The sequence below is a fragment of the Lagenorhynchus albirostris genome, chromosome 3, assembly GCF_949774975.1.
Source record: "Lagenorhynchus albirostris chromosome 3, mLagAlb1.1, whole genome shotgun sequence".
Classification (NCBI taxonomy): domain Eukaryota; kingdom Metazoa; phylum Chordata; class Mammalia; order Artiodactyla; family Delphinidae; genus Lagenorhynchus; species Lagenorhynchus albirostris.
Genome location: NC_083097.1, coordinates 162,375,432 through 162,383,560, shown reverse-complemented (window position 1 = coordinate 162,383,560; position 8,129 = coordinate 162,375,432). Strand labels below are relative to the sequence as shown.

Genomic DNA, 8,129 nt, shown 5'->3' with positions numbered 1-8,129 from the left:
TCTCCCCACATGGAAACTCTGCCTTTTTCCTTCCAGGAATTTCCAGTTTCACAGCTGCATTTTCTGGCCAGTCCCCAACCCACCCTTCAGTAAACTCCCTCCGACCTGCACTGTCCAGTATGGTCACCACTGGCCACAAGTGGCCTTTGAGTCCTTGAAATGGGACCAAGCTGAACTGGGCTGTGCTGTCAATGTAAAACACATTGGATTTTGGAGACTTAATAGAAAAAAAAGGCGGCAAAATATGTCATTAAGAATTTTTTTATCGATTACATGTTGAAATAATACTATTTTAGATGTTTGTGTTAAGTAAAATACATGATTAAAATTAATTCCACCTGTCTTATTGTGTATTTATTTTATTTTATTCTATGCGGTATCAGGGCGTTTAAAGTTACATATGCAATTTGGATTGTAATTTCTATGGGACAGCAGTGGTCTTGAGAAACCACAGCTGACCACAATGACAACAATGAAACAACAATAATAATAATGTACTGATTGCTTATGTGGTGCTCTAGCTGTTCAGACACATTATCAAACGTAAGCCTTCCAACAGTGCTGCGAAATGGGGATGTCATCTCCATGTCTCATATGAGGAAACTGAGGCTTAGAGAGGTGGAGTTCTTGCCTGACTGGGAAGCCTTAGACTTATTAGAGCATGTCTTTCCTGCAAGGATTTGAGGCAAAGATAGATTTATGGGGAAGGAGAAATGGGTGGGGAGAAAAGCAGGGAGAACACCAGTGAAACAAGTCTTTCAGGTGCTCCCCTAGCAAACAGGACCCAGGGTCCAGGTTTTCCAAGCAGCCCCCTTCAGCATTTAGTATGTGGCTGGCCCTTGTCCCTGAGGATGCTTCAGTGGATGTCCTGAGATGCTGAATCAGAAAAGGCACTCCAGGCCAGTGGAACAGAATGTATGGGAGGAAAGAGAATGGGACATCACAGGGTGAGGATGTTTTATTTTATTCTCTCACAAGAGATACTAATATTTTCATCATCCCCATCTCATGGATGAGAAAACTGAGGCACGGAAAGGTCAGGTGACTTAACCTAGGTCCACAGCAGGAAAGGGTAGGGCCAGCATTCAAGCCCTGGTGGGTGGGCTGGTCTTGTCACATTGGCTGGGGATCAAATGCACAGTTTGGGAAACACCAACATTCTATTCCGTTCCTCTGATTTTACAGATGAGGGCAATGAGGCCCAGAGAGGGTCAGAAAGTTGCCCAAGGCCACACAGCAATCCCTGGAGAATGTGAGAAGTCAGAAAGGCCCTTGGGAAAATGGGGGTTGCCTCCAGGATGAAGTCTCCAAGACTGTTTCACGCCTACCCTCTTCCTAGCAACACTTTTAGGAAGGGTGACGTTGCAAGGGGTGTTCTAGCTACCCGCAAGTCCTCCCTTCTCAGTGTAGCCAGTGAGTTTGGGCCTCAGGAAAATGGAACCACAGTTATCCCGCCTGCCACTGTGAGCTCACTGTCTAGGCATCCACAGCTCCTGACCCCAAACCCACATGTGTACTGACATCAAGACCCATGAGAAACAGGGTGACTCTGAAGGCTGGGATGAGGGGGCCCACGGGCCCCCCACCCCCAGTTCTGTGCCACCCCATCCTAATATTCTGAGGGTCCCTCCCTCTGCCGACCCCCCTGAAGCACCCCAATGCCCCTGTTAACTCAGGCAGGAAACCAGCCAGGGCAGTTTTACTTCCTGGTCCCCATGCAGCCCCTCTGGGCTGCCCAGCTGGCAAGATTTGCTTCTTACATTTCTTCTCTTCCCTTTTGGAACACAAGTTCATGGGCAGAGAGTCAGGGCCCTGCCAGGAAAAATGGGCATTCCAGGCAGAGGGGGAAGGTGGAGGCAGGAGAGGAAAAGGCTTGAGCAGGAATAATTGTCTGAAAAGCAACATTTAATGACTGCCCTGGCCCTGGGGAGTGGGGAGGGGCAGGGGAAAAGGCAGGGAGTAGACAGGCTGAGTGGCTGGAACTGGGCTTCCCTCCCCGTCCAGGAAAACAAAGGCAGCTGTCACAGTCTTCAGGTTCCCCACATTTCCACACTCAGGGAGGGGTGTTAGGGTCTCCATTTAACAGATGAAGAAACTGAGGCTCAGAAAGGGACTTGCTGAAGAGAACAAGAGGTGTAGGGATTTCCCAAAGTCTGGGGCTCTTGGCTGCGACACTAATGGGGGATTTGTGGGCAGGACCCACATGCTAGGATGGACCTAGCATGGGAGGGAAAAGTCACCCAGGTCAGTGATGGGGTGGAAGGTGTAGGTGGTGGGAAAGTGAGGCTGTTTGGGGAGGCCGAGGGAGTGGGGTGAAGAGGGAACAGGTGGGTTGACATTCCAGATCCGAAACCTGTCACACCTGAATGCCTTTCCTCACCCCTGGGGTCCCCCTCAAAGGGGCTGGCGTCAGAGGGACAAAGGGAGCCAGTTTACAGGAGCCCTTGGCCAGCCCGGGCGCCGCCAGCGGCAGTGGGCTTGGCCCGGGTTGGAGGCGCCTCCTGGTGGCTGAGGGAAGCGCCAGATGGCGCCCAGAGCCCAGCCGGTCCCACCCCTCACCCTTTCGAGATTCCAGATAGAAAGGTTAAAAGATAATTTTCAAAAGCGGGTGCAGTCAAGGCTCTCACCGACAAATAGAGACGAACACGTGTTAAGATTTTTTGTATTGAACTCCTGTGGGAACCAGGCAGATGTTACAGGAGGTTCAAAAGAGAGTCCGGAAAACGGGCACTTTTACAACAGATCAGACTATTTGAGTAAATAAATGTGCGAATGGAGGCAAATTGGTTTTTCCACAGGGGAGGAGGGCTGTCAATGGAACCTCAGCTGCGTGGGCCAGAATGAGCAGATAAGAGTGGTTCTGTATTGCTATCAGTTGCTTACAATTCATGGTGTGAAATAGTTCAAAGACGCTGTTACGAACCAGCTAACCCGGAAGGGAAGGACGTGTTGTATAGCGATGACGCTTTGAATGGTCAGAACTGATTTACAGAGACGCAACATGTTCCTTGCAGAAAGAAACAATTCCTTCCTTCCTTCATTCAACAAACACCTGTTCCTGGAGCAACTATTGTGCGCTGTTCCAGGTGCTGGAGACACAACAAAGATGCAGAGTAGAGAACGGATGAGAGTGGCACAGACTGACCCCTTCCAGGAGCAGGGGGCACCTGGGAGGGGGAAGGAACAGGAGGTGAAAAAGGCCAGGGGGCAGGACTGGGTGGAGGCGGGGGTCTGGAGGGGGTGGCCTGGGGCTTCCTTGCTTTGTTCTCCCCACTAGAATGTCAGTTCTCAGCTCTACCTAGCCCAGAGGTTGGCATGCAGTAGGCGCACATAGATGCCCAACGTGCAAAGCGACTCCATATCAAAGGGCAGAAGTCACTCGCTGTCTGCTTAGGGGAGAGACTGCTGTGAGGTGGGCAGATGGCAGGAGGGTCCAGGTCCTGTATGTGGGGCTCAAGGAACGGTAGACTCCGGGCATCACAGAGCCAAGCGGCAGCCCTGCCCTCCGGTCCCGGGCCTGGGCCCCATCCTCCGCCCCTCTCCTCCCCCTAACAGAAACCCTGAGCCCCGGGCCCCAGACAACTCCAAACTGTGAAGTCTCGCCATCAAATTAGGGCTCTGTTGCCACAATTCCTGTGTTTTTGAGATGTAAATCAGGATTTTTTTTTTTTTTGCATGTGAAATTACCCTTCCTGCCTTTTCCGGGGGTTAAAACTCACATGGAAAAGTCACCATTTAGAAGGGTATAATTCAGTGGCAGTTAGCACCTTCACAACATTTGCAACCACCAACTTTATCTAGTTTCAAAACCTTATCACCTCCCAGAGATGACCCCATACCCATCTGCTGTCACTCCCCACTGCCCTTCCCCCAGTTCCTGGCACCCCATAGGGAACCACCGTCGCTATGGCTTTGCCTCTTCCGGACATTTCACATGAATGGAATCACACATTATGTGGCCTTTTGTGTCTGGCTTCTTTCAGAATGTTTTCCAAGTTCACCCATGGTGAACTGTATCGTTCTGTTTTATGGCTGAATAATATTCCATCCTGTGGATAAACTACACTTTGCTTATCCAGTCATCTGTGGGCAGCACCTGGGTTGCTACCACCTTTGGGTGACCATGACCAGTGCTGCTGTGAACATACGTGTACGAGATACTGAGTCTGTGTTCGATCCCTTGGGGTGTGTGCCTGGTGGGCAACGGCTGGGTCACGTGGTAACTCCAGCCTGAACTTACCGAGGAGCCACCAAACTGTTTTCCAGTGTCTGTCCCTTGCTTTTAAGAAAGATGTTGGGAGTTCAGTCACCCACCTCTGGGGCACTCCCACCTCCCTCCAAAGACAGTGGCTCAGCTGATCCCACAGGCACAGACGTTTTAGGGGAGGGGAGCCCAGGATGGAACAGAACAGAAACTTGGTCTGTTAAGAGAGGCAGCAGATGGGCAGCCGAGAACACGTACTGGGGCTCTGCCAGTGCCGGGGTCAATTCCCTGCTCTGGAATGTTAATGTGACCTGACCTGGGCATCATGAGGACTGAGGTGATGTGTAGAAAGCGCCAGAGCAGGGCCTGGGCCACAGGCAGTGCTTCATCCTTGCTGTTATGACTTATGACTTTTTTTAAAGATCAAGGTGGCACTGAGAAGTCTATAAGCACATTCTGGTTTAATCGGCATTTTGACTCTACAAGGTGGTGTCAGTACCTGTCCTGCAGATGGGAAAGTGACTCACTAGGCTGCCTGGCCGGTCCCCGGCAGAGGGGGTGACACAGGCATGTCCGTGGAGGGTATGTAGGTGAGTCACCCAAGGCAGGAGGAAAGAACACTCTCCCCCGGTTCCCAGGCTGGAGGTGCAGAAGCCCATTCGTCCTTCCCTGGCACGTGGCTAGTCTCCTGTGGAAACTGCTGGGGATGACCTGGTCGGGGCACCTGGCCGCAGGCCCCAGCACGTCCCGCTCACAGGAGCATGTGACCGTGGGAGGAATGACAAAGTCAGGTTTATTGCTCTGGGTTAAACCAGTGGAGACAGGATGTGGGGAGGGGGAGGGGGACACAGGAAGTTGGTGAAGGCATCCTCCTGGCCTTGGCCTGCGCTTGGCCTGGCCTTGACACGCTGGGAAGCCAGCCCGTGCACTTCTGACCTGCTGATCACCTGCTCACGGGCCAGGCCCCCAGTAAAGTTTGAGGCGCAACCCAAGGCTCTGGGGAGCACGGCCTCTCCTCCCTGCACAGGTCTGAGCACAGACAGGGCTGCGGCGATGGCCTCTGCTGGGGTGCATCCTTAGGAAGGCGTCTTGGTGGAGGCGGGCGCTGCTGCCTTCTTTTTGGTGGGGGCCTTCAACAGCGCCAGCTTCTTGGGCAGGCTGGTGCTGGCTTTCATCAGCACATCATGTTCGATCTTCTTCCGGATCCCGACCTCCAGGTTCTGAGGGAGCAACCATGGCACAATCAGACTGGGACCTGAGGTGGGAGGGAGGGCCTGGTCTGCTGCCCTTTCTCCTGTGAGCTCACAAGGGGCTGGATCAGCAACTCCCCCCGAAACAACACCTGAGAGTCTGGTGGCTGGGGGTTAAGTCCTGCTTCTGCCCCATACCCTGGGAACATTGCACACCGAAAAACCCCTTCTCATCTCTGGATCTCAGCTTCTAAACCTCTGCCCATTTCCACTTTACAGCTGGGGAAACTGAGGCACATGTAGTGAGGAGGCACTTGCCCAGGATTCCCAAATCATGTGAGTGATGGGAGATTGGAACCCAGCACGCCCAGAGTCTCCAGCCTCAGCCTCCAGGCGGGCAGCCTCCCCTTGTCTCTGCTTTGCTAATGGTGAACTGGGGCTCTGAGAAATAGAGGTGCAGGCAAGTAAAGGCACAGGAATCAGAACCCAAGTGTTTGGGTCCAAAACTGGTAGTTTAATCATATTACCTAAACTGCTCCCTTGCCCTACCTGTGAGTTCCAATGACCATGACAACCATGACTGTCACCACACGCCTGGGCGCAAGGGAAACAACAGCAAAGACACAGAAAAACCTCTGCCCTCATGAAGCTGACATTCAGTGCGTGTGGACAACACAGCTGTCAGTGACAAATTCTGGTAAACTGTTTTTTTTTTTTTCCTTCGGCCACGCCCAGTGGCATGCGGGATCTTTGTTCCCCAACCAGGGATCGGAACTGGAACTGGCGCCCCCTGCAGTGGAAGCGCAGAGTCTTAACTACTGGACCGCCAGTGAAAGTCCCTCTGGTTAACTACTGAATGATAACAGATGACAAGTGCTGCTATGGAGAAAAGAATACAAGGGATGATGAGTGAGGGATGGGGTGGGGTTGCCATCAGGGATAGCTGCTCAGAAGCAACGCTTGCAGACTTGACTGGGAGGAAGGAAGCCGTGCAGATTTCTGGGAGAAGAATCCAGGTGGAGGAAACAGCTAGTGCAAAAGTTCTGAGGTGGGGCAAGGAGCAGTTATGGGGCCAGTGAGGCTGGAGGGAGAGAGGGAGGAGGTGAGGGCAGGGAAAAGACAGGAGTAGAGTGTGCCGGGTCCTGTGGGCTGTGGGGAGAACCTGGGCTCTTCCTGAGTGAGGTGGGAGCCACCGAGCGTTCTGAGCAGAGAATGGAAGTGCCCTGATTCAGGTGCTCACAGGTGCCCTCTGGCTGCTATGGGGAATGGCGGGGCCAAGAGATCTGGGAGGATGTGACTGCCCTGGTCCAGGTGGGAGATGATGGGATGGGACCAGGTTGGGGGGTCAGAGAGGTGGGAAGTGGGTGGAATCTAGATTAATCCTGAAGGCAAAAAGGACGAGATCCAACCTGTATGTGAGAGAAAGGGAGAATCCCGAGTATCTGGAAGGAGAGACTGTGGCAGGATCATGGTGGAGTTGGGGAGCACAGTGGGGGTAGGACCAGGACCCTGGTTCTAGACATACTGAGCTTGAGACGCTCACGAGACACTTTCCCCCTCCGGCTGAGACATGGAGGTAAGCAGGTTGCTGGGTTCCCAGTCTAAGAAAACTGAGGCTCTGGCGATCTAGTGGTTAAGATACCATCTTCCACTGCAGGGGGCACGGGGTTCAATCCCTGGTCGGGGAACTACCGAAAGCTGTGTAGCGCAGCCAAAACAAAAAACAAAAAACTGAGGCTCTAAACAATTTGCTCAAGATTATAGGGTGAGTTAGTGTGTGTTGTACAATTAGAATTCAGGTCTGCCTCCACCAGCTCTCTTTGTAACTTCTCTTTGCAACCTTAACAAAAATCTCTTTGCAACTTCTTTATAAGATCAACCCTATTCACCCGCACACGAAAAAGCTACACTTAAAAACAACCACAAAAACGTTTATTTCAGCCCTGTGCTGTTCTCAGGGATTTACAGGTGTCCTATGGCATTGAATCCTTACAACTCTAGAAGAAAAGTGCTATCACTACAACCATTTCTTCTTTTAAGAAGCTCAGGGTGAAGATATACTAGCTGTCGATGGAACTGCGCTTTGCTCCCAGCACTGTCTTCTTGCAAAGCTGGGGTTTTCCACCCCTTTCCCAGGCTGCCTTCCCTCTCGGGGTCTATTAACGAGGACAATTTCAGCGAAAGCTGCCGGTGTGTGCCGAACACATTTTGCGCGCCACTCGTGGGTTTAGGAATCTCACTGATTGGGAGGTAATGTTTCCGTACCCACTGCACAAGGGAGGAAACTGAAGCTCACAGCACTGGGAGTTCTCCATCCCGGGCCTCTCACACGCTCGAACTCACCTTCTTAAGCTTTTGCTGTTGCACGATGCGTGCCTTCTTGGGTGCGATAACGAGACCTGGGGAGAGATGCGATTTCGTGAGGCCGGAGAACCTCGGGCCCACCTCGCCCCCCAGTCCCCGGCCCGCTCCTCACCGCCCTTCCTCGGGCCCCGGTTCCGCTCCGAGGCTGTCGCCGCTGTCTTGCGCTTCGCTGGTTTCCTCGCCTGGAACTTGCGCTGCCCCTGCGCCATGATCAGTCATGCACCGGAAGAGGCGGGGCTGTGGGAGGTCGCAGACGAAAAACGCAGGGCACGATGGGATACAGTGGGGCCGGAGGGCGGAATGGCTCACGGGATACAACGTGGCAAAGAGTTAAAGTGACCACTACCCACGACGGTCGATGATAGCCAGCA

The 8,129-nt window shown here is 52.8% G+C and overlaps 1 protein-coding gene across 1 annotated transcript; it reads right to left on the bottom strand.

Moving 5' to 3' along the window:
- Nucleotides 1–4,977: 4,977 nt before the first annotated feature.
- C3H19orf53 (chromosome 3 C19orf53 homolog) lies at nt 4,978–8,105 on the bottom strand. Its single transcript, XM_060144990.1, has 3 exons — nt 7,871–8,105; nt 7,738–7,793; nt 4,978–5,424 (listed from the first exon to the last, which is right to left on the bottom strand). The coding sequence occupies exons 1-3, from the start codon at nt 7,965–7,967 to the stop codon at nt 5,281–5,283; spliced, it is 297 nt and encodes a 98-aa protein (XP_060000973.1). The 5' UTR covers nt 7,968–8,105; the 3' UTR covers nt 4,978–5,280.
- Nucleotides 8,106–8,129: the final 24 nt, after the last annotated feature.